This window comes from Molothrus ater, chromosome Z (assembly GCF_012460135.2).
Source record: "Molothrus ater isolate BHLD 08-10-18 breed brown headed cowbird chromosome Z, BPBGC_Mater_1.1, whole genome shotgun sequence".
Classification (NCBI taxonomy): domain Eukaryota; kingdom Metazoa; phylum Chordata; class Aves; order Passeriformes; family Icteridae; genus Molothrus; species Molothrus ater.
The window spans coordinates 58,691,222-58,717,017 of record NC_050511.2 but is presented as its reverse complement, the minus strand read 5'-3'; the positions used below and the strand labels follow the sequence as shown (position 1 = coordinate 58,717,017).

The window sequence follows — 25,796 nt, the reverse complement described above, 5'->3', positions numbered from 1 at the left end:
TTCCAAGATTGGAAGCAGCTGAAATGCCTGAAGTTACAGGTTGAAGGGCTTGCTTCACAATATGAGATGGGAAACCTCATTCCCTCCTCCTTGTGTTTTTCTTTTTTTTAATTTTTTTTCCCAACAATGTGTCTTAACTGCTATTTTTCTAAAAATAGAGCACTGTCTCACTAAAAATAGCTTGCCAGTCAGTCTTGCCAAGGAAAATAGAGAGGAATAGGCGTGGAATAGAAGGGTGAGTAATCCAGCTCTATTCATTCACTGATCCCTTTGAGAATGCAGGCAATGATAATGTACCCTCAAAAAACCACAGGCCTGACTTGCTCTGTTCAGACTCCTAGGTGCCAATAAATATTTTAGCCCAAGGATACACTTTATTTTCCTCATGGATCATAAACACTTTCTAAAATACAAGGCTTTCTTTCACAGAAACTAACTTACTGTCAAAAACAGCTGACTTTCCTAAGGTTCATTTTTTTTTACATTCCACATGTTTTTTAATTTATTTTAAGACAAGCAATGACTGCAGTGTTCTGTCAAGAATTACCATGAAATGTCACATATCTAGCGTGAATGAATGAAACAAATAGTTGCTTTTCAAAGATTTCATGTGCCCTCAAAATGTCACATATCAGTAAGAAAGAAAAATTTATTACTCTGATTCAGAGCAGTAAAAATGAATTGGTAGACATTATTTATTTCACTGAAAAATTAAATCTTAGCTGCAGAGCATTTCTGCAGATATATACATTTTTTAATCTGTAAGTGTTCTGAAACTCAAGCTTCACCAAAAGTCTGTGGAAGACTGGAATAGAAAAGGGCAGGATCTAATTTACTCAAAAATAAACCTGATGAGAAGCCTGCAAAGCAAGAACTTTTCACTTGAAAAGCTGTCAAATTAGAGAAAGTCAGTCTTCTTCTGTATTGCAGTTTTTCATATCCATTGCAGTATTGCAGTGTGAGATATCAGTAGTACTGTGGAGCAGAAGAAACACCAGGAAGGGCTGAGCATGTTATTTAAAACAAGAATATGTGTTGTTGTTCTGTACAGAATCTTTGCATTTTGTTTTTGGTTGTTTTTTTTTTTAACCTGAGTAACCTGGTCAAACACAGCAATGGGGTGTGGAAATGTCAGTGCAGTTCACAGGGTTATTTGAGCCTGAGTATTGTTTTGTTCAGTTCCTGTAATGCTGCTTGTGATAAGATTCTGGAGACAAAGGATGCTAATTGATGGAAAGGGACTTAAATCACTCTAAAAAGAATCAAGGCCCTTGTATTTGGGTACATCAACTCTACTGGTCTCCCTCCCCTTGTAGAGCATTTTGTTTTCTTGCATGTTGGCCCCCTCTGCTCTTTGTAATGGAGGCAGGCCACAAGTGATTCCTTTATGCAGTACACAGGGTGTTATTGTGTCTGCATGGTGTATTAGTAATTATCAAGGCTGAATTCTACTATTGTATCTTCACTTCAAGCACAGAAAAATAGGACACACTACCCTGCATTACCATTTTCAGCCTAGATAGTGAGCTACTTACAGCTGTGTTCCAGACACAAAGGCTTTTGTGACCAGCCCATTTTTAATTTTCATGATTAAAATATCCCTGTTTTGTAAGACAAATACAAAATGTGGTTGTTTACCCAGATTTGTACACAGCAGTGATAATGACAAATGTAAAAATACTACATATTCTCTTATCTCACAACTATCTTTAATACAAATTACTGACTTTGCCTTCTTTTCCACCCAAGACTTTTTGTTTCATTGTGTTCCCATAAGCTCTTGACTGTTCTTTGTTAAATCAGTATTGAAGATTATGCAACGCTGAGTTTGTAGCAAAATCAGTTACGTGGTGCACAATTCTTCATATGCTTACACATGAACATGGGTTTTTTTGATATGCAAATGTTTCCAGATGTGGGGTCTAAGCTACCACGCATCCGGTTAAAAGAGCCTTATGGTAGCAAAAGTCAAAAAATTCTCCTATGCAAAGCCCACTATTCAGGTTTTATTAGGTCCCTGATTAAAGCCTAGAGATGTCAATGTGAGTGTTCTGACAAAATTCGCATCTGCTTTGTTACTATTTCTAACACAGACAAAACTTTCTATGGATCCTGCCTCTTTTTGTAGTAAGCAATACTAGAATAGGTCTTATTTTTTAAAATAATTAAGACTTATTTATGGAAGTCACCTTTCAGACACTGAAACTTCTCACAAGAAGAAAATTGAATGCTCCTGCAAATCTCTGCAGGATCAGGGCTCTTTTTCTGAGGCAGTCCCAGTGTCAGTAATGGTGACAGAGCTGGACCCCCAATAGTTCATACTATGAGTAGCGCTTTTATCTATACTCAGAAGTAAAACTCCTCGCCACAGAGTGGTGAATTCCCTGAGAAACAACAGCACTCTGCAAGAGGAATTTCATCAACAAGAGGATAGGGATGAAAAGTCAGTCTAATCCTGGCTTTTTGCCTACTTTACTCTCCTGCTAGGGAGCCAATATCTTAAATTTTCTGCTCAGGCTGGAGCACCTTACCCATGTGATTCGCATGAAGCAAAATACCTGCATACCTCTTGTGCCCTAGACTGCACACAGATAACACTATCTTTTTGAAATGGCTTTCCACAATTTTCATAGCTCTCATAAAGTTGTGTTAAACTTCAAAAATATACTGACTTTTCTTCCTTGTTACAGTAAGAAACTATAAATTAATTATTTATTTGTGTAGTATAAAATTTGTATCAATCCTTGTACTTGATATTGATTAGACCCTGTTTGCTCTGAATTCAGAGAGGCCTCTATGTGTCTTTTTATATAAGACAAATAAAATTATTGTTAGTTATCAAATTTGAAGGGTTATAAAACCTCCAATAGACATGTGCTCTGTTGTTCTACATTTTTAATAATCACAAGTCTATAGTCAGCTCTGAATCAATGTCCATAGTCCAGAGCTGTTAATGTTGTTAAATCTTAAATAGCCATTTTTCATTCCATTAGAAAAGCTTCATTAAAACAGCTTCAGTCAACATATTTTTATCCAGCAACCTCTAAATCCAAAACTTTAGGTGGTTTTGTTTTCCTTTCTTTGTTTTGCCATAGATATTTCTATATATGGTTGCCAATAATGAAGAAGTAAAAGCTATTAAAAGAAGTTGCATGATGTATGTTCTAAACAGTTAATTATTTGTGTGATAGACAGAAACATAAAAAGTAAAAACCTGTGATACATTGGATATGCTTGGATTAAAAAAAGTCTCAAACTCATTTATTTGTAACATCCTGTGTGATCTATAGACAATTATAGTGTAGAATTATATAAATTATCATGTGCTTTACTTTGGGTTGTTCAAGTAAGATTTTTTTTTTAATCAAGTGTTATTGCACACACGCTCTTCAAAGAAAGCAAATTATAGAAGTGTCAACAAAAGTAGTTTAAACAATTCAGCTGCTAGAGATTGGTTCAAAAGAGATCAAGATCTTGGCAAAGAAGCAGTACCAAATGGAATGTCTCGTTTAAATATTTAGCTTCCTACAATATGGCTGTAACATGAAAAGCAAAAAAACATAAGAATTTTCCTTTCATTTTTATAATCCAATGATTGGTTATTACATGCTTCTAACATGTTTAAACATATATCAGTAAAATGGAAACTTTATGGATTCCTTCCAGCAGGTACCAGTGCCTTAGCATCTGAGCTACATTTTGGTAAACTGTCTGAAAAGAAGCTTGCTACCCTAGACGTAAATTTTCATGACCCACATGTATTGTTTAACTCACAAATAAAAGCTCATAATTATGTTCAGTACTTTCCATCTTATATCTAAAAATGTTTCGCAGAAGTATCTAAACTTGCCTTACAATATGGCAATGGTCATTTGTCCAAAAACCTCATCTGGAGGCACATGAATATTGTGGACAATATGGTATTTGACCTTGAACATTACTAAGGACCTGTGCTTAATAAGTATTTACCCAATGGGTCAAAGTTGACAGTCTTCCCCAGTCCCAGTTTAAGACCCAAATAATTTCAACAGGTTTTCCTCAAACAAAAATGCTATTACAAGTCAAAGAACTCTGTCTGCTTTCAAGTTCTGTTTCTCTGGCTGAACAAATTGTGCATTTTTTAATGCACAAATGCAAAATATTACAGTGAATTATATATATGTTTAACTATCTAGAACTGTCTAGAGCATAGGAAACTGAGTAAATCTATTCCTTCTAGGAATATGGGAAGCAATAGGCTTGAGCCTATTCAGATCAAAGAAGAAATAGAACCTATGTTTCCAGTTATCGTGTTTCTAACCACTAGCTGTTATATAGAAAAAATCAGGAAGAGAAAAGTTTTCTTAAGAGTGTCTTCTTCAAGTATTTGAAAAGTTGCCTGTAGGAGGGGACAGTGTGCTTCAGTCAATACCTGAATACCCAGGAATATGGGTGAAGGCATCTCTGTAGCCCTGGATAAGCATCTGATGCTTCTGATGAGGGATAGGATTTTTGAAAACCCATTTGCTTGCTCTGGGTCGTTCACAATTCTGTCGCATACTGCTTGGTTTGGATCCTGTTCTGTAGCACCAAACTCTTCCCTTGCCTCAGATCCTAACACGCTGTGAATTCCCTATGACAATGAGGTGCCTAAATAGTAGGTATTGCCAAACTGAGCTTTTTATGTCCCTAAACCATTTACTGGATATATTCCATAGCCCTGTCCCGTCACAAGGCCCTTCTTTCCAACAAGGCAATTGCAGCAGGGTGTGGACTGCTCTTTGTGGTTTTAGTATAAGCTCATAGCAAGAAAGAACATTGCTCATTGACCATTTTCCTACCCTGACACTTTAAAAACTGCTTCTATTCCAAGGGGGTGTAGAAAGAAGTACTGTCGTTTCACTGTCCTGGAGACAATTTATAGCTTTCAAGTTGGGGGCAGGAAGAGAGGTGGGTTCTTATTAATTGGCTACACTAGAAGAACCCTTGAACTGTTAGGACCCCTTTAGATAACTACATATATATAAATATAAAGTGACAATTGTGAAATAACCTTTTTCAATAATATGCATTTTATCTAGTAGAACTAAACCCACCTGATAGTAATACTCATGAGATATTCACAGCTGTATCCTGAATGAGGGAGATGTTTCTGGGCTTGGACTTGAGACGACATATTGGATCCTAAGGGTTATAGAAAATTCTCTTGTTTGTTCCACAGATTAACTTTTTCATTCCTTTCCCATTAATGAATATGAGAAATTCACCTACTCCTGTACAGTCTTTTTCCTGCAAGAAATGTTCTTAATTCCACTTCCTTCTTCATAAAGGGTAATGGCATAAAATGCCTGACTAAACCGAAAAGTTCTGAAGTCTGCCTCCAACTGATCTCTATGACCAAATGAGTGGCAGAACTAAAAGAAGTTCCCATCAATTCCAGCAACTGCTGTTTTATCTGGAGTCTTGTGATCTACCATACCCAGGGAGAAATACAAATCTTGCTGACTTTAGAATCAATGTGAGTAAGCATTCCTGAAGTTTATTTCAAAGTTTCACAATGTTGAGAAATTTAGACAAACCTCAGGACTGCATATCTCTATATAGAATCTAGGGCCAAAATTTTTGACCACTTCTGAACTGGAGAAATTCTAGTATACTCATGGCTTATATATGGCCCTTGACCTCTTCATGGAAAGGGTTTTCTAGCATTATTGAATTGAAATTCTAGTTATTTAGGACACTGCTGGTCCCTTTCACTAGTGTAAGTTCCTGTGTGAAAGCCTGAGCCCACTAAAATCAGTCAGAATCTCCTTGCCAGATCTTTAATTTTAATATACCAAAAGGCAGAGCCATGTTTGTTTTGAGGTAATCCCAGTCAATCTTGTACAGTTAGTTTCTGATTAAATATTTTGTATTCAGAATAAATGTTAGAGAATAAATGTTAGAGAACCTTAAGTATTCCTTTCTCATTCTATGTAATACTCTTTAGTCTAGGCTGCTTATTGCACTGTAAATGCTCTCCAGAGCTTAGAAAAAAGATCTGGCTTCTGTGGCAGCAGGCAGATTGCTGCATACAGCTTAGAAGATAGACAAGATGATGGAATAAGTGAATGAGCTCAATTTTCTTACTGCAGAAATATCACTGTTTTTCCATCCCACATCATAATGGTTTCAAGTTTGGTCTGTTGTTGGTCCAAGCTTCTAGCACAAGAAGACTGGGAATAGTACTTTTGCACTGTGGATTTCAACTAATTGTTGGGAAAGGACCCTGTATGGTTCCTCGTTATACACAGGCTGAGTATGTTAGGAAAAAATTGTTACACTAGCGGCTTCTGAATATCTCTGATTTCTCAGCCAGAAATCAATGTTTCCCTTTTTCTCAGGAACACAGTCCCCAAAACACTATCGATATCCATGGTCCAAAACTTTTCACGTTGGTCGAGTCATTAAAACAGAAGCAGTCCACCAGGCAGCTCTGGATTTGGGGTTTTTAATTAAAAAACTCCCCTTCTTATCTGTGACATGACTCTGTGAGGGTCTGAGGAAACACCTGTGTTATCTAGAGATGTGAGTATCCCCAGGATATTTATTGCCTTTCCTGCATTAGAAGTTGCACCTTCACAGCAGAGTCTGAGGAAGGGAATGTATGCCCACCCCTTGACTGCTCCAGCTCCACAATTCTGGCATGAGGTGAGAAGCTTCTGATGGCAGGGCAGAGCAGGCAGCCCTGTACAGTGAGTTCTGCTGCAGGAACAAGAGATCAAAACTGATCAAGAGCCCACACTACAGTTTTCACCAAGTGAAACAGTATCTATTCTACCCATATTCGCAGTGTCCTTCATGCCTATTTCTAAAAAGTCTTAGAAAAATTAGGCAGGCCAAAATCTTGTTCCATTTGTTCATCTCTCCTGTGGAATTAGGGCACCTAAGTAGAGACCAGTTTGTATCCCACGGATCTCTCCCTGTAATCATCATATGATTAAAGATTTTAAGATCTAAGATGGTAAGACTTTGCCAGACCAATATACCAATACATCTTACAAACCTATAATTCTGTCCAAAAAAGAAACCCAGTTTTACAGCAAAAAACCCTAACATTTAAAATGTTTTCACTGCTTCCAGAAGACAAATTTTACAAACAAAACATTTAGATTCTGAATAAATAACTTTTTTCCGAACCTTTCCTTTCCTTTCCAAATCTTTCCCTTTCCTTTCCTTTCCTTTCCTTTCCTTTCCTTTCCTTTCCTTTCCTTTCCTTTCCTTTCCTTTCCTTTCCTTTCCTTTCCTTTCCTTTCCTTTCCTTTCCTTTCCTTTCCTTTCCTTTCCTTTCCTTTCCTTTCCTTTCCTTTCCTTTCCTTTCCTTTCCTTTCCTTTCCTTTCCTTTCCTTTCCAACTTTTCCTTCCCAGAACCTTCCAGGACCCTTCCCAGAATCTTCCCTTCCTGGAACCTTCCCTTTCCCTTTCCCTCTCCCTCTCCCTCTCCCTCTCCCTTTCCCTTTCCTGAACTGTCCTTTTCTGAACTTCTCTAAATTGTCCTTTCCTTTCCTGAACTTTCCTTTCCTGAACTGTCCTTTCCTGCACTTTCCTTTCCTGAACTTTCCTTTTCTCAGCCATGATTTTTCTAATAACCCTGTTAACCATGTCCTGGCCATTTCTGACTAGATCTTGAGTCTGCCTCTGACAAACCTGTTTTCTCAAGCAGTGATAAGAACTAGAAGCATCTCTGTTTCTAATGCTTCCTTCTTTCCCATGCAGACCACTGAAACTGACCATCATGTTTTTAACTTATCAGCTTCAGAAGGGAGCATGTAAAGCCCCATTTTGCAGGTATACGTGAAGGTCGGTCTGTTTCTCTATACCAAATTCATACTTCTAACTATGTTACCACTTGCTTAGGTTTTCCTTCTTATAGCACCCCAATTATGGGGGTGGTCATTCAATTTTTAAGAAGGAAAACTGTAGAAAAATGAATTAACAAAGCCTCTGCAGGAAGTCAGTAAGAGAAGCAGGAGTTAAACTGTGTCTACTTGGGCTATGCAGCTTAACCCTTGGATAATCTCATGTAAAGGGGCTTCTGCCTCCATGATGGGACAGTTTGCCATAATAGAAATTTAGAATTTCCTTGACAGAAAATTATCAAAAAGCTTTTCAGAATCTGACCATTTTTTACCATTTCTGATTCTATCCTTTTGAGAGAAGTACTTACTCATCTCAAGGGAAGAGCAGAGGGATAAGAGCAGTATGACTTTTAAAGTTATGTTTGAGGGAAACAATTGTTTTGCAGGACCAGCTTTTGAAGATAGTAATCTGGTTCTGGAGTTTCATTGAGCATCTCCATACTCCTGACTGCATTTTTTCACTCCTTTAGTGTTTAGTTGATTTATCTGGAAATTTCAGCTTGCAAACTTTCTGTCTGCATCTTACCACTCCCGTAGTATTTTCCATGGGAAAACAAAATCCAGTTCTTTCTTTGTAGCAGATTGACACTGTGGTAAACTGACAAATACATAGTCTAGAGATTTTAGCAACTGTTTAAAAATAGATACAATTTACACAGACATTTCTGGTAAATAACAGAACTTACATACATGGGAAAAAAGCCATCTTAATTATGAAATTCTGCATCATTTGAGTTATCTGTTTCCATAGTTAAAATCATGGGCCAATTTGGATTGTCAAATACTGTATCTTGCTTTCTCTAAACTTACTGAAGAGCCTTTCATCTCTCCTTGGTGACAGCTCTCTCAGCACAACATTCAGTTGATGGTTGTTGCTTTGTGCTATTTAAGGCATCCATGTGGCAGAGAAACAGAAGGCTAGAGTTTCAGGGATCTAGCCTCTATTGTAATTCACCATTTTTGAAAAATATATTGTTTTGGGCTTTTTTACCAATGGATAAACAATTATAGTACTATGAAAATAGAAGGAAATGTTCTGTTTCCTATAGAAGAAACATTTGCTCATTGTCATACTGGTACTTTTTTTCTTTTGTAATACCCTATCATTTGATCTGCTGTAAAATAAATGTTCGGTTTCTGAGAGGAATAACAAACATGTTCAGAACATTGATTCATTCAAGATTTTTATGGGAGACCTCCAAAGAAAGCCAAGGTGCTGAAGGAAGGGGTGTTCTTTTCTCACTGGGTGGCATTTTCACTGCTGAGTCCGTAGTGCAGAGTTCAGTGCTGCTGGAAGTGTTCTCTTTCAGATGAAATAGAAAAGCAAAATTTTGTGGTCATCAGAGGTTCCCTGGCCCCATGACTGAGGGCGAAGGTGTTTGCCTCATAGTCTAAGAAAAATTGCATCCAAACTAACTTATATCATATGCTACACTGTTATTTGTCTGAGGAACCCATCATTTCGGCTCCTGAAAACTCTAGTGACTAGCAAAGCTACACAGGTTGGCAATGTATTTTTCCCAGGATGGTTGCATTTTAAGAATGTATGAAGCAGCCCTTAAAGCTATAATTTCAGAACCTCATGGATCTTTTAAAACATAAATAATGCTCAAACTATATGCAAAGAATAATTCCTATCAGCTGTCATTCTTCCTCATAAGAGATTTTATGACAAAAGAATCTGTAAAGCTATATGTTCTTCTGTATGTCAAATTTCTCAAGGTATTTCACTTTTAAAGTATTTTGAATATGGCATTCTGTATTAAAGGTTCCCAGTTATATAATGGAAAAACACCAGCTACCTTAAAATAGGGGTTTTTTTTCGTAGTTATTTATATTAAGCCCTGCATATTTCAAGTATTCTATATTTCAAGAGCTAACAACAATGATGTAACAGACTTGGTTACACTACTGTACATCTAGAATATCTTGACTGGTATCTTTACAGCTGTTCAAAATCCACCTACAAATTTACACTAGCGTAAGTGAGATCTGTTTTCAACCTTGTATTTGTGTATATGTCGGACTAAATTAGACACAAATGAAAATGTTGAAGTGCTCCATATAGAAAGGCTGGAGCCAGAGGAGCATTATAGACAGACAAACATAAAAAGAATGAGTGAAATAACAACCTGTTGATGATTACAGTGTTTATTTTTAAGAGGCCTCATATTCCCTAAAGAAAATTAAATTATTCTTCTGGACTACTGTAAAGTTTATTTTTTCAACCATACACTTTCTGTGTCTAATAGCAAAACCTCATACAAATCAAATGTATTATCTCTCACCAATATCTTGTTCTCTTTCTCTTTCTCAAGCTCAATAAAGCTTAGGGAAAACCTGGGCATCTAAAAATTTCATGTATTTCTATGGGTTTGGAAAATCAGGGAGGCATACAGTGGACTGATATTTTGCTGTGGTCAAGGAGGAAAAGTAAGTCAGAAACGCAACTATTCTGGCTTTAGGTTATCTTTACACCACTTGGCTTCCAGGTCTGGCTATGGAATGGTGATGCTCCTGCCAATGAATTAGTCAAAGTAGCCAAAATATAGAAGCTTTGTCTTCACAAACTTAGTTGTTCTGCAGTCTGTCTCAGAAAATAGTGTGAGTCTATTTTCTGTAAAAGGATAGGGGATGAAAAATGGGATATTTGCTACTACGCTGTGGTGCTAGCCTTCATCTGGCAAAAAGCACACATCCATAGGAGGACAGCAAGTGGAAAGAATGGTGGGAAATACAGGAGAGTAACCTCATGATTTTTACCTTTATCTACATCTTCCATGTTTCCATAACTCACTAGTAGTGCCTGGGCCTTTGAGCCCTCAGTAAGGAGTTAGAATCGTTGCGATGCTCAAAAGGCACAAGTAACTATTCCATCACTAAAACAAAAGTATCCTGAGAATATCTCTGATCTAAGTTAGATAATCTGCTAATTTTATGCATCACACACTAAAAGCCAGTATCTGGACTGTTTTAGATGTTTTAATACAACAGAACAGAATGTGAGTTTCTTTTCAAATACAGTTTGAAAAAATATCTGCACAGAAGTTTCAACTGTATTTGAATACAGTCTTTGCGTGTAAATGTGTATTTTACAGTAATTTTTTATTAACATTTATGCGGAATTCTGTTCATTCAAAGCCAGTATTTTTTCTTTTTAAACCTCAAATACTTGTAGAGAGGATTTCATTAGAATCTGTAATCACAACTAGGTCAGCCTACATTTATGTCACTAATCTTAACATCTCCAATTAATCTCACATGTGAATTCATTATTTAGAAAATGCCAGTCTTGTCTGAAGAAACATCTCTTTTTTAAACTCCACTAATGCAGCACACCAACAAATTAAGGTAGTATTATACTGCATCATAGCAAATGGAAGCTGGTCATGCAAGTGTGAACACTTTTTAAAAATCCATCTAGATTTGAATAAAAGGTGATGAGATGTGATGTAGTAGAGGGTATGTATGCATATATGTATATTTCTGTATATATATATATATATATGTGTAGATAAAGATATACATACATGAATTTATATCTATATATATCTGCAAGGTGCAAACACTGCACTCTTGTAGCTGTGACCACATGAGAACTGAGATTTGCGACAGTAGCATGAGGGGAGAAAAGACAAAAAACCAGGCAGCCAGGAGCAGTGTACCCAGTCATCATCGCGACCCTGGGAACAGCCATCTATGGCCATGGGGCAGCAGGTGCTAGCACTGACAGGTGCAGATGGCAGGGATGCGTGACATTGCTGGGGACCTGCTCCCTGCTGGCTGCAGCCACATCATGCCAGCCAGCACCATCAGTCACTTGATGCTCCTCTCCCTCCATAGATTCCTGGGTGGCTGGGATCAGCAGGTGCTGCTGCCTTCTCCTCTTTCAGAGCCTGGGAAATGTGATCCCCTGCATTGAGGGTTGGTGTAGTAATCTTATGTCAGCTGCCCCGGGGGATATGTGGGTTTTCAGACCTTTTGCAACACGATGATGGATGAGAATAAGCCCAAAGGATTAGAAAATATCCTTAATTAGAACATCGGGAACTATTCAGATCTAAATTCTTCATTTAAAAACAGTATACAAGTGATGGACAGAAGTATTTTGCATGTCCCAAGAAATAATTGTGAATATAGGGAGGTATAAGTTTACACAGAATCACAGAATAAGCTGAAATGGAAAGGATTCACGGGGGTCATCAAGTCCGGCTGCTGGCTCTTGCACATCACAGACCAATAATCACACGTGATTCTTGAAGAATCACATGTGCCCAAGAATATTGTTCAAACACTTCTTGAATTCTGACAGCATTCACTTCTTGAATTCACAGCTTGGCACTGTGACTGCTTGTCTGAGGAGTCTCTTCCCATGCCCAGCCACCTTCTATGTGAAGAATCTTTACCTAATATCTAAACTAAGCCTCCCATGACACCCCTTCAGGCCAGTTACTTGAGTCCTGCCACTGGGCATCACAGACATCAGTGACTGTCCCTCCTCTTCCCCTCATGAGGAAGTTGTAGACTGCAACTTCTCACCTTAGTCTCCTCTTCACCGGCTGAACAGACCAAGTTCTTCAGCATGCATTTGCAGAAATTTTAATAGAAAGCTTTACTGCTGGAGTCCTCGTGCTTGCTTCTTTCAGAGAAAATCACAAAAATATATGTGGTTTAGTTTAGCTGCTGTGAGATCTCTGAATCTGATGCATGCTCTCTATACTTAAAAAGCCAAAGTCGTCCAGTGTAATTTAAGTCAATACTTCTAAGAAGAGCCCCTGCAAGTTGGCAAGATTGAGCATTAAAGAAAGAGATTTTGCATTCTCTCGTTTAGAAAGCATGCAAACATCTGGAATCTTCCCATCTCCAGCCTCATCATCTCTCCAGAAGGGAGATATAGGCACAGCAGCGCAACAAGGTGTGCTCTCTGATATAGATGAGAGGCGAGCAAAGAGGCAGCAGGAGATGTGGTGGTGCTGACCAGTCTGATCCAGGCTGCAAGATCAGCAGAGACAAGTCCTGGGGGCTCTGGGGCTGCACCAGTTGCACTGCCTTCCAAAGCTCCCCCATACCCAAGTTAGGTAGCTGAGTTCTAGGTAACAATGAAGCAAAAATCCCACTATCCTAGTGCCCTTTTAAGAAAACAGCTTTTGTTTGCAAAATATGGCAGAATATTACAGAGACGCCTTAGCACACAAGTGTGTGAGTGAAAGAGGATAGACTGAACTCTGTAATCAGGTAGAGATCTCATGCCCTGATGAGCTTGCAGTACATATGTACTGTGTACTGTCAAATCCACTGTTCGATCATTTCTAAGCAGAGAGAAGCAGGTGTTACTGGCAAAGGGTGTCTGTGTTGTTTGGTTTCTCAGGAAGTGTGATTAGAAAAGGTATTTGAAGGTGGTGAGAATAATCACTTGGCATGTGTACATGAAAGGCAAATCCAAGTAGAGGGTTTGATGTAATGTTGTGAAAAGCACATTTATGTGTATTTTTTTAAAGACATACATGTGGTCTTATGGAATTTTTTAATTTGAAATTTCAGTAAAGTAGTATCAAAAATATTAGCATGGGGTTATAAAAGTTCAGCTTTATATAAGCTGTGTAGCTTTTTTCAAAAGGAATACAAACCACAAAAGCATTTTATGATCTTTGAAAAAGAGGGAAGAAAGGTTCAATTTTTTCTGTATTACTTCTATACATTTTTGTGTGCATGGAGTTTGTTAGATAAGATAATTGTAATAATGTTTTATGTTATTCTCCTAAATATACAATTAAATTACATTAGTACCAGCATACTGGTTTATGTACATTATTAAATGTAAAAATTTAAGAACTTTGTGTTAATGACACATAAAATTTGAGACATTAGTTACATGTAAGTTAGGAAGTTCAGATGGGTAGTTCCCATAGCAACCAATCTCTTCCTCTGTTTTTCATTCCAGTAGAATCTTTCATTACTTGATTGCACCATAAATTGTATCATGCAATGTCATCCTAAAATTTCATCCTAAAAGAGAAGAAGAGAAGGAGAAGGAGAAGGAGAAGGAGAAGGAGAAGGAGAAGGAGAAGGAGAAGGAGAAGGAGAAGGAGAAGGAGAGGGAGAGGGAGAGGGAGAGGGAGGGGGAGGGGGAGGGGCAGGCGAGGCGAGGCGCGAGGCAAGGTGAGGCGAGGCGAGGCGGGACGGTTTTCTTCACGCAACACTTTCTAACTTCAATTTTTCTATTGCACAGAGAACAAACTGGTGCTTAAATGAATCACGCCCATGTCTAAATATTTTCTGCCCTTTTGAGGGACCTCCATAAATTTGGTTGGGTTCTTTGGAATCATAGAATGTCTATAAATGATAAAGCAGTTGAACACATAGCCTTTAATTCCTTTGAAATTGGCTATTTTCTGCCTTACCATGTAAATATGTAGCTCCAGCAAAAAGAAAAGAGAAAAAGACATTTGTAATTGGAGGCTAAAAGATTTACTCCATCCAGATACAGCAAAGAAAGTGCTAGTGAAAATGGAGGGCACTTGAGAGTTTTTTCTGACAGTGAAATACAATTTACTACATTGCAACTCATAATTGGCACTAGTGGGTCTGTCAGTGAAAGATCATTGTGGTAGTTTCTAGACAACATAAAAGATATGGGAATTTTTAGAAATAGACATTTAATTTTGAATTTTTCCATACTTTAAAATTTGATTACAGAAGAAGACCCAGTGAGATCATACTTTTCGTCACACAAATGAAGATAGTGGTTAACCTAACCTTGTTAGGTCTTTGTTGCAGAGGATATCGAAAAGGAACATACTGGGCTGATCTGAATCTTTTGGGAACCTCATCAGCTGACCTAGTCTTTAATTTGGCACCTATACTGTGAGCATTTCCAAGCCCTGAAATGCTATGAGAAACAGTTCCATGTCATTGCAACAGGCCAGGACTGGTAATAAGTTATATAGATTCTATGTATTTATAGAAGGTTGATTATTATTTATTAAGAAACTTATTGTTTTTTCAGATAGTTATGATATCTGAAAAATAGAGGACCTATTAGAGGACTTAATAGGTCCTCTAATTTAAATACTATTAGTATTAGTTAATTAAGAAACTATTCTTTGGTAGACAAATTTCTACAATATATTTTACATGTTTACATTACTAGGTGTAGTAAGTTAAGATAAGAATTGTTTCTCATTCTTTTCTCTGCTCTTCTCACAGACTTTTCCCAGAACGATACCTGGGAAAGTTGTGTTTCTCTCTATGATCAGAGAGCTGCTGCTACAGTTCCATAGCAGATAAACCAACTAAAAAGAAAGATGAACAAACTAAATGGCAAGATGGAAAAAAATAAAATCATTTCTAACCTTCTCCACTCATTCTGTTAAAGAGATGCTAAAAAAGACCAAAAAAAAATCTGGAGGATAAAACTGCAGAAACAGAGACTAGATTAGGAAAATGAAAAGCTTTTGCTCCTCAAAAGTCTTCAAAATTACAATGATTATCATTGTCTTGATAAAATCAGACCTGGATATTACTGCCATATTTTCTTTTGAGCTTCCATAATGATGATAAGTTTTGCATGAAATTAAAGCAAACAGTTGTTTATACTCTCTTTTACAGCAGTCAGCATGTCACTATAATAGCACTTCTCCTCTGAGATTTACAGATTAGGATTTAGGCTAATTGCTGGCACAGCACATTTCAGCCAAAGGTTGTTTTCCTTTGACCATTCTGTTTTTCATATGCCTTGGCTAATTTCAGGTTATTGGAGTCCAATATAATTACTTGATTAATTGCTTGGAAAAAGTGAAGCTTCTGTAGTTGAAAAATAGCTTATTTTCTTTAAAAATAACTGAAATCTGCCTTAGGGTTCTCTAGAATGTAATGCACTATACATTTGTGTTATTTTATCCTTTTAAAAATTTCAAGAATAGTCATGAAATCTTTGGAAGCTAGCTAATCTCCAGGAGGATGTGACAGGTCTGTTCTAGGGTTTGTAAGAGTCTATGACAACTCAACAATAAGAAAAATCATTTCAAATGACTGTAAGACTGTCAAAGACTCCAGAACCAGCTTCTTCTTTCAAGAGGTGACACTAAATAGAGGAGAGGAGGAAATCTTGACACAAAGTCCAGAGAGCTTGTGAAAAACGGTTAATCAGTTTGACACTGGTCAGCATCACTTTTACCTGTACTGTACAAACTTGTGTTGAAGCACACCAATAATGGAAAAAATGAAGGAAAAAAAAAAAGAGAGGTTTAATGTGATAGTTAATGACACGGAGGAAAGTAAAATAATGAACAAATAAGATAGGGAAAACTAGCCTGCATGTTGAGGAGGCAGAGATAATCCTGATATGTTCGGGGTCATTATTTCTGCCCTTGATACAACTCATTACCTTAGTGCAGAGTTTAAGCACATCACTTCCAGCCTGCTCTCCTCTCCGGAGGAAGACTTTGATGTGAGCCTGTGTGTTCCTGCCCCTGTGTAATCTACCAATCTGTTCTTCTGTCTTTTCCCTTACAACTTCATGTTTTATTCATTGCTAAGCAAATCTAGTACAAAGGGAGGGGTCTCCAAGATAGTGAAATTCCAACAAGTTTCAGGAAAATTGTATGTTCTTGTGCAAGAAAAGAGAACCAGAAATTACTCCCAGAAGGACTCCCAGCTGAAGGCAGCATTTCAACCCAAGTTGTGACAAACAGAAGCAGCAAAGATCAGCAGAAGGATGAATACTGAGAAGAGAAATCCCCGGAGACCCTTCCACAGGAGATCTTTTCTGCATATTGCACTTTACCCCAAATCAAATTCACAGGGAACTAAGCATTAGTTCCAGCACTCACAAAGCTAGGAGCTGTGCCTCTTAGTGGAAATAATATGTGGAAATTCCTATTGCCTAGCCTTAACCCATCTCATTGAAATACTTCCTTGTTTTTGTTTGGGATTACTGTAGTGTTTTCTAGATGGGGGTTAAGGGTTTGTGTCTGTATTTGTTTGATTTGATTTGATTTGAATTTTTTTGAGGTGTGATGGGCAGAGAGCCAGTGGTCTGCATTACTGAGCTTGATTTGTACCATCAGCCAAGGTACCAGCCAAAACCACAAGGCTGGTAAGGGGAAAGGTTTTTTTGCAAGGGAAAGGTTTGCCTCTTCTCTTTAGGGCTAAAGTTAATTTTGGGTAGAATATTGACACAATTTATTACTTTCCATCTTGGCTTTTCTATTGAAAATAGATTGCTTTTTCTCTGCCTGGTGTGGCAACCAACCTGCTTTCTAAAGGTATGAAAATAATGTAAAAATAAATATCTATAAAAATACTTCTACGATGGGAGGGAATCCAGTCTGTTTGGAGACTGTTGCAAGACATATGTTGGCTCCCATTGCCTTTCCTCTTCTGAGCGTCTGAAAGGTGCAGTGCATCCCCAAACTTCTAGAAACCACCATAGCAACAAAAAAAAAAAATCATTTTCAGAACTTTAAGGCATTGTGAGTATGCTGAGGGCAAGATGCATCTGCTTCTCACAGACACAGTCTTGTGAATTCAGCACGATTTGTGAATAATGGGAGGGGAAAAGATTCAAAAAGGCTACAAAGCATTCCTCTGGTTCTTCTCTTTTCATATTTCTTTTTGTCTGTCATCTCAAAGCCTGAAGTTTAGGAAGTAATTTAGTCCAGCTCACATCCACATCTGTCCTCAGGGACTCCATAGGAATCAGCAGGACTCCATCAGTGTATCATATGAGCTCTGGAAATGGTCCCAAGTATGCTGATCTTGGTTTCATGTCTGGACAGCTTGATCTAAGTTTGAAACAGAATGTTTTATGTATTCGGAGGACAACTGTTTCGTGCTTATGTGAAGAGAAGAATGTTAGTTGAGATTGCAATGAGACATTTTGCTTATACTGTATTTTGTTGTGTCTATTAAATCTATTAAAGAGCAGCTGATTGCAAAACCCTCTTGCTAATTGGGTTGTTTCAAGCTGCTAGCAGTAGATATCATGTGGTATTATGTCTGTTCTGCTAACTGAACATTTAACATTTAAAAGATAAAAGAGCAAGGGGAGTGGAAAAAGGTGTAGGGAATTATTCGGGTTGCTTTAGCATCTCAAGTTTTTATTCAAATGGATTATAATTTTATTGGTGTTAAGGAAGTAGCTCATGGATTTGACTTGAAGTCTTTATAGATATGAAGTTTGAAAGGAAAGATCTACATTGGGCGAACCTTTCATAAATACCTAAATCTGTTTCAGAGGTCTGCAATGGGAGATTAGAAGGCTCAGATCTCATAGAGCAGATCACCATCACTTTGTTTAGTCAATGAAAATGGAAGGTTCAGGAGGTTTTCATCAGTATGAGAACATTGACATGGCATGACATTATAATATTTAGGGGTAATAACAGTAGTAAGCTGACCATCGTCATAAAAAAAAAATTATGAAAAGTACAATTTCTGAAGGAACAAAAAGCTGATACACAACCATTCTGAGAAGGCAAAAAGATACCACCAGAGTATCCTACACTGACAGACAGTGCACATTAGCCACTTACTAACAGACAAAATATGTGATATTTTCATTGTAATTGAGATTGCTTGGCCAGGTTTCAGCACAGAATGGACTACAAGCTAACTTAAAAAGTTTGTAGGCAGCCAAGTAGTCTTTGAAGAGTTTTTGAGTGACTCGTTCTTGAAGCTAAATATGAGAAATTGCGAATACATTTGCTTTATGTACTACTGCTTGTACTTGAGGAGTCCACACTTTCTTCTCATATTCTTTTACCTTAATATAGCCTATGGCTGTTCTTTGGAGCTCTGTAAAGGTAGATCAGTTAAAGCCTTTTTGAAGCCAGACAACTGTTCTGAATTGCAAGCTACTGATTCAGTCCTGGTTTTAAGATTTTTCAACTCTCCTGTCTTAGTGATTATAAACATGGTTGCGTGTATTTGAGTAGCTAAACCTGAAATTCTTTCATTTTGACTTTTCACTAAGCATATGTTTTAGCAGTGCTTTTTCCTGTGCATTAAGCTCTAGCCCTGTGCATTTTTAGCACTTTAAGTGTAGTCAATAAAAAGTAAACATCATGTCTAGAAGCTCTTAATTGTTATTTCATAACCCTATCATCAACTCTGTCCTCCCTCTTGTCCTATCACAAGCATAGACTTAGGAACAACATTGCTAAAGTCCTTGAATTCTATTTGGGTAATTATTCTTCCTCTGTGAAGAAATGGATTCCCAAATTTGTTGCAGGTTCAATTCTTTTTCCATTTGCTTCTCCTGCATCTTCCTTAAAAGAAAATAAGAACATCAGTGTATTCCATGGTAAACTATAGATAAATATATTAAGTTTGGTTTATGTTAAAATAAATTGCATTCTGTGGTTAGCTTAAACCCTTAATGCTGCGGGATATGGGAATCATGAAGCAGGGGACATACTAGCATAGGAACTAACTTTTTGTTAATTACCAGATTCATTCTTTATTGATTTGTACCAGCTTCAGAAGAACGAGGTCTTGTATGGTCCTTACTCATTATTGGAAACCACACATCAGTGCGGTGGATCATTAGTCACTTTCTTTCCTTAAAGCATAATTTAACATTTTTCTATGATGAGCAGTTTGTGTTTCTTTAACACTGCTGAGTCTTCTTGCAGCCCATGTCAAGGATTGAACTTCCCAAATTATGTATTTCAGACATTAAGAAAGAAAGGACTTAATGGCTGTGACAGTCCAGACCCTGATGCAGATGATTCAGTAGGTCACAGCCCTGAGTCCGAGGACAAGTACAGAAAACTTAATGAAGATATTGATCTAATGATCAGCAGGCAAAGATTATGTGTAAGTACTCTGAACTCCTTTTCATTTTTTTTACTTTCTGATATTTCTCTGAATCTGGCAGGCATTGCACAAGAAAGAAAACAAAGCTTGTGAAAGCCCTGATCCTGACTCCTCTTATGCTCTCACCCCACGCACTGAAGAAAAATACAAAAAAATTAATGAAGAATTTGATAATATGATCAAGAGCCATAAAATACCTGTAAGTACCAAAGGTTAGATGGCTGTCTGCTGATAACTGACGCAGTAACAAATCATAACCCTTTCAGTTCTGGCTTCTTAAGGAAATAAATTCAGCTAGAAAGAGGCTTTAATAGCCGAATATATAACTAAGCACTGTGGTGAGAAAATTTCACACAGCATATTTTTCTTTCAAGTCTCTAACTCTGACACACAGACAAAGCCTATTATGGGTGAAACCTACAGAAGGAAGGGAAATATATGCCTATGAACTATATTCACTTAATTTACAGAAGTGTTTTACTATTTCACTTGCCCAAATTATACATAAAAAATAACAGTGGAAATCTTTCTCTGTGGACAGACTAACAAATTGACAGAATACTTTCTGTGGTAATATAGGAAAAACAAACTGAAATTGCTTTATATATAGTAATTAGTGTGTTTAGTATGTGTAAATTCAATTCTCCATTGTTTCTGCTAAATTCAGTTGCAGCACTGAAGGGTTACAGCTTCTTGCTCGCTGCGAGAAACAGAGTGCATGAGAGCCTAATGGCAGGTCTCAGACATGTTTGTGTGTTGGGGTGATTTTATGGCTTTATCAGAGAATTTGCTTTGACCTCATCAGCATTATTTTAATGCTTTAACATGAGCTAAATTTTTTTTTAACCGAGTCAAAATTTCTAACAATCAGTCCTATGCCTTGCCAGATATCTAAGAGAAATAACTCTGCATGTCCTATTTGTTTTGCACGAGACATAAAAAGGATGAATTATTTGTTATTATGTTTAATATTACATTTTTAAAGATGACAGGTATGGAGGTTTGGAGGTTATATTTGATTGGTTTTCCAAATGTCTGTGGAAAGCAAAGTAGGAAACCAAGTATTTGCAAAGACCCAAAGAAGCATTTGAATTTGCATAGGTAACTTCTTATTTCTAAAAGACAAGAAAAAGAGATAATTTGTATGTATTCATTTGTCATTCCCATACAAAGGCTGCATGGTTATCTACCAAAAATGTTGTCTGGATACCCAGAATGCACAGTGTCTTCTGTATTGTTAGTCAATTGCACATACAAAATCTGACAACTAAGATGAGGATACTTCTTAAGGAGGCTCAGATTCTGTCTCAAGCACTCTTAAGTGTTCTTTCTATTAAGTCTCAGCAGAAGGATTTTTCACTCAAGGTAATTAAAATTTGAAGAAGTTCTTACATCAGGCCAAAAATATTTTGGAAAAATATAAGGACACTAAATAATACTTTCCCAGAGATTAGAAAAGCACCAAATTTGATAAAGTAATATATAAAATTACTGATTAAGGGTACCCAACATGTATGTAGAATCTCAGGGAGAAATACAGATCTATACCATTTTTTTTACCTCCCTTTTTATTTGGTTCTTTTGGAAAGCTGTTTTTCCCAGAACAAAAAAACTCTAAAGCTGTCACTATTAATTTGGTTTCTCAGGATACAACTCAGCTTGACAAATGATGACTGCAGTATTTAGGGAGACTGTTATAAGCCAGACTGCTTAACCCTTTTTCACATCAAAATCTCACCAACTGTCATTCTTTTATGCTGTTTCTCTTTCAAGGATGACTTGACTTTTTTAAATCAAACTGACAGAATTTTCATCAAGCTAGTTTTCTGCCTTAAAAATATATTTTGAATGATCCTTCAGAACAGTTAATCTCACGCTACCTGTTTCTTTTCTTTCCTAACAAAACAGGTCATGCTATAATCATCTGAAATCTTAAGACATTAAAAAACCTAGGGAAAAAAACTTCATTCTCATAGTAGTGAGTTCTATCTCTTTCTTTACCTCCATTAGCATTTGGAAAATTGTCTTTTCTGTAAAATGAGGAAATATATAAGATTTGGAAACCAGACAGTTAATCTGAGCATGGTATATTGGTTTTGTTTTCCCAAAATCAATGGAATTTCACTCCAGTTGCTTTCATTTAATATAACTTTTTGACTTCAAATATAGTCCTACTTCAGGAGTTAATTGGTGATTCCTTCCTTTCAGGAGATTATGAGGTGCAGTGTATTAATCTTTTTGTGCAATTACTTCAGAGACACTTCAGAAATATAGAACAGCAAATGTTAGCATTTTTTCATATAAGACAGAATAGCCATCCTCTGACTGCATCACAAGCTGAGCTCAGGGCCTCTGTCCTCTATACAAGCTGCTTACTACAATAGGAAGAAACAGTAGATATTCTCTGGTAATGCAACAGAAACTCCTTCTCTTGGCATAAGCCGAGATGCAATGGGCAAGATCAAGATCACAACTTATACTTAATGTAAATTTGTAACTATCTGTTTTTATATATAAATATTATGTATTGTATACAGTAATATCCTTAACTGGACAAATCAGAATAACTGAGACAGGGAAGATATATTCATTTACTTGTGATTATCAAAGGTAGCCAAGAAAACTGGGGAGAAGAAAGCAAAATTAATAATAAAGTCACTGAGTCAAGTCTCTAAATCACTACTTACAGAATATATAAAACAATGCATTGCCTCTGCCTGGTTTTGTAACATAAAAAAGTTGCTGCCAAATAAAAACAATATTGGCTTTTGCTCCTAACAGCTAAGCCCAATAATGTTTCCTCCGATAATTTTCTGGTGATAAGCATTCATATTGTTCTAAACATTCTGATAGAAATTAGACACTTATTTGTAAATTTCGTAAGAATGATGAAAGCAGAGGAGACAGAAATAGCCCACTAGAAGGAAGCTATAAGTATCTCTGTCTCTAAATAAATGAAGGCCTGGTTGAACATGGGGGGATAAAACCAATACTTAACACAGAATGTTTGGCCTATTAAGTTCCAAGGAGGTTAAGTGTCCAACACTTTGTTTGGCAACATGGATCATAGAATGTGGAGTGAGCATCCAACACTGCGTGCTGTACACTGGCAGTATCATCTCTGGTGAGCCATCTGCCCTCTTTGGCAGTGGTGTCCAAAGGAGAAAAGACAAAGGAAGGGGGAAAAATAGGCAAAATGTGGCAAACTTTATACACATGACAGTGTAGATGTTGACTATGTTAGAATTAGCAAAAAAAGCAAAAAACATACTAAAGCAGCATGAAGTGTGCTTATCTCTGAGGTGAGTTTTTTGAACAGTCCCCACGAGGCTTTCAGCACCTTTTGATGCCAAATAACATTCTCCCAGACAATTTCTTCATTTTGTTTGATTGTTAGTCCAGGCCAGGAACAATTCCCAGTTGTCAGTCTACATGTAGTCATGATTTTTTTGAGGTTGCGAAAGCTTAATAGTATGGACATGAATTGTTCTGTGGCCTCTGATGGCCTCAGTTCCCCCCCAGCTACTACTGATATATATATATATAGTATACAAGTGCATCAGAAACTTTAATGTCCATGAGGCTGAAATGGAATCACTATGACCCATGGGGAATCTGCAGGACATTGCAGTTCTTTGTGAGGAATTTGTAACACTAATAAAGTTAGACAGAGATCTGGAGAACTGTACCTAGAGATGTAGTGTTTAATACTGATATTTATCCAGTCAAACTTCTCTCTCTAACTTTTGACTGTGGTGAAGAAGTAAAAACTACTGTATTTCAGATATAGTATATTGTGCTGAAAAACAGAGAGTAAACTAACTTTGCCCTTATAAAATTGCCTATGAAGTGCTCTGTAACCAGATGTAAGTTGATCCTAGTAGTGGGTAAAATGACAAAAATTAGAACTATTCGTACAGAAATTAAATAATTCAACTACTTTAAAAAAAATTTTTTTAAATGACAAAATGAAAGCTAAGTAACAGTTTCACATGACTAGGGAGACTGACAACCTGAAGAGCTACCAAGATTGAAGCTCTTTTGTACAAAAGTAGAAAAAGAAGAAGAATCTTGAACAGTTTGGTTTGTACATGGAAGGAAGAACATAGTGGTTAAAACAAACAAGCTTTTAGAATTCTGGCAAGACCTTCAGTTTTGCATTTGTACAGGTGTTTAAGTTTAGATAACAGAAATTTAGATTAGGAAAAGATATTAGGAAAATAGAGGCAATAATAGTCTCTACCTAGACCCAGAAGCAGACTTCATAGGTCTTATGACAAAGGGTGACAAGAACCTTATGCAGTGTTCTCTTGACAATGACAGTCAATGCAACATGGACTGGTACTCAAGCAGGCAGGTCCACAGGCGCAAAGCCACCAGGTAGAGAGAACTCCATCACAGCCCTGTATGTTAAAATAATCAGAAACTCCATGTTGGCTTATTCATGTCTCACATCAGGCTGTAATTGGGACTGAAACATGAAGAGCTCAAACACTGACTTTGAACTCCTCAAGAAGTCATGTGCTTCTGACTAACATAGGATTTAGGAATGTTTTGGGTCTTTCTGTGGCCATTAAAAATAATTACTTGCTTCAAAACATACCTTCAAGCTGATCAAATGTTTCAGATTATGCTATGTGACTCTATTTCCAAGGAGCTTAGATCTGAGTCATAAGGCTGCAGATCACATGTAGATTCTTACATCTGTAGATTAGATGTAGAACATGTGGATTCCCAAAACACCTCACCTTCCTTTCCTACCTCTACTGAAATCAATCAGCTCTGTGAAAAATACAGCCATTGGAGTGCATTTCAGCTTCTCAGCAAAAGGAAGCAAATTTCCACGTCCCCCCAGGATGGGGAGCAATGCCAGCAGGTCCATCTATTCAACTATGGTGCTATGGTCATCTCTCAAAAAAAGGAGAGGGTATCAGAGCTAAATTAACAGTTCAAAATAATTCAAAGGCATTTGTATAAAGTATCCTTAACATCATACCCTGAAAATCTTGCTCTTTGTGATTAGGCAAAATAATTCCTCTATATTTAGAGTAAAATTTTCTCTGTCCCTAGAGAGGACCAAGAAAGAAAAAAAAAACAGCCTTAAGAGATAACTGTAATTTGATCGATAGTGCTGTAATACAGAGGGCATAGACAACAGCTCCAGCCGAAGAGACATGGGTGGCACTAGGTCAGGGTGCCTCGGCTGACTGACAAGCAGTTGATACATCCAGCTCTCCTCCTAGGTCCTTGAAGATACACCAGTACTATCAGCTGCCAACAATAAAATTAAAACTTTTAATTTCCTCCCTTGGAATATGTCTACTTCAAAGAATATTTTTATGTGTTTAAGCTCTTTCTTGAAGCTTATAAGATTATAAATGTTAGAAAACTTGGAAATTGAGGGGTACTTGGCCTGTATTCACATACTGAATACTTAAAATGCTGTCAGGTAATTCTGAAAAGGTGTTTCTGATCAAAAAGGCAAGAAAATAATTTTTAAAGCAAATAAATTGAATGTGGATTTCTAATGTAGTCATAACTTTTATAGAAATTCAAGTAACTGCTACCCAAGGAACCCCAACCAACAAACTCATAACCAGCCAAGGAAACCTGAACTGAGCTTCCTAGGAGCATAATGAGATATGCATCTCCTCATAACCTCTGTTGTACCACACCTCTGTTAGTGTGGTACATTGTTTGCTTTTTTTTTTTAAGCATTCTTGCAAAGGGAAGTAGCTCAGGAGAAGGTCTTGCCTTTAGATAGGAAAATAGGATAATGAAAAGGCATCACTAAACACCACTGCCATCCCCCAAAAAATAGCCCACAAAGACTAGTGTGTATCTAAATTTCTTGTATTTGTTAGCTGTCCCTGAGGAGAACTTAATTTTTTTTAAGCCCTTCCAAGCTAAGATAGAAACTCATTTAAAAAATTATTTACTGTATTGGTGTCTTTTATGTGACTTGGGATAATTCTGGTTGCTAAAGAAACACAAGCTGAAATTAGAGCCTTGCCTTTTGTATTCTATCCCTTCCAATTTTTTTCCGTGTAATGAAGTCACCATTGTCATGTAACTTTGATCTTGCAGTAATCTATGATA

At 37.1% G+C, this 25,796-nt stretch overlaps 1 protein-coding gene across 17 annotated transcripts in view; it reads left to right on the top strand.

Annotated features, from left to right (window-relative positions):
- Positions 1 to 25,796, top strand: part of MEF2C (myocyte enhancer factor 2C) — a 134,843-nt gene that overhangs the window by 78,722 nt on the left and 30,325 nt on the right. For 12 of the 17 annotated variants that reach the window (XM_036403549.2, XM_036403546.2, XM_054517989.1 and 9 more), the window contains one exon: positions 19,554 to 19,697. In XM_036403549.2, coding sequence (XP_036259442.1) covers positions 19,554 to 19,697 — 144 coding nt within the window. Of the gene's footprint in view, positions 1 to 19,553; positions 19,698 to 19,758; positions 19,897 to 25,796 lie in introns of all 17 variants that reach the window. The other 5 variants (XM_054517988.1, XM_054517986.1, XM_054517984.1 and 2 more) reach the window with 2 other exon arrangements.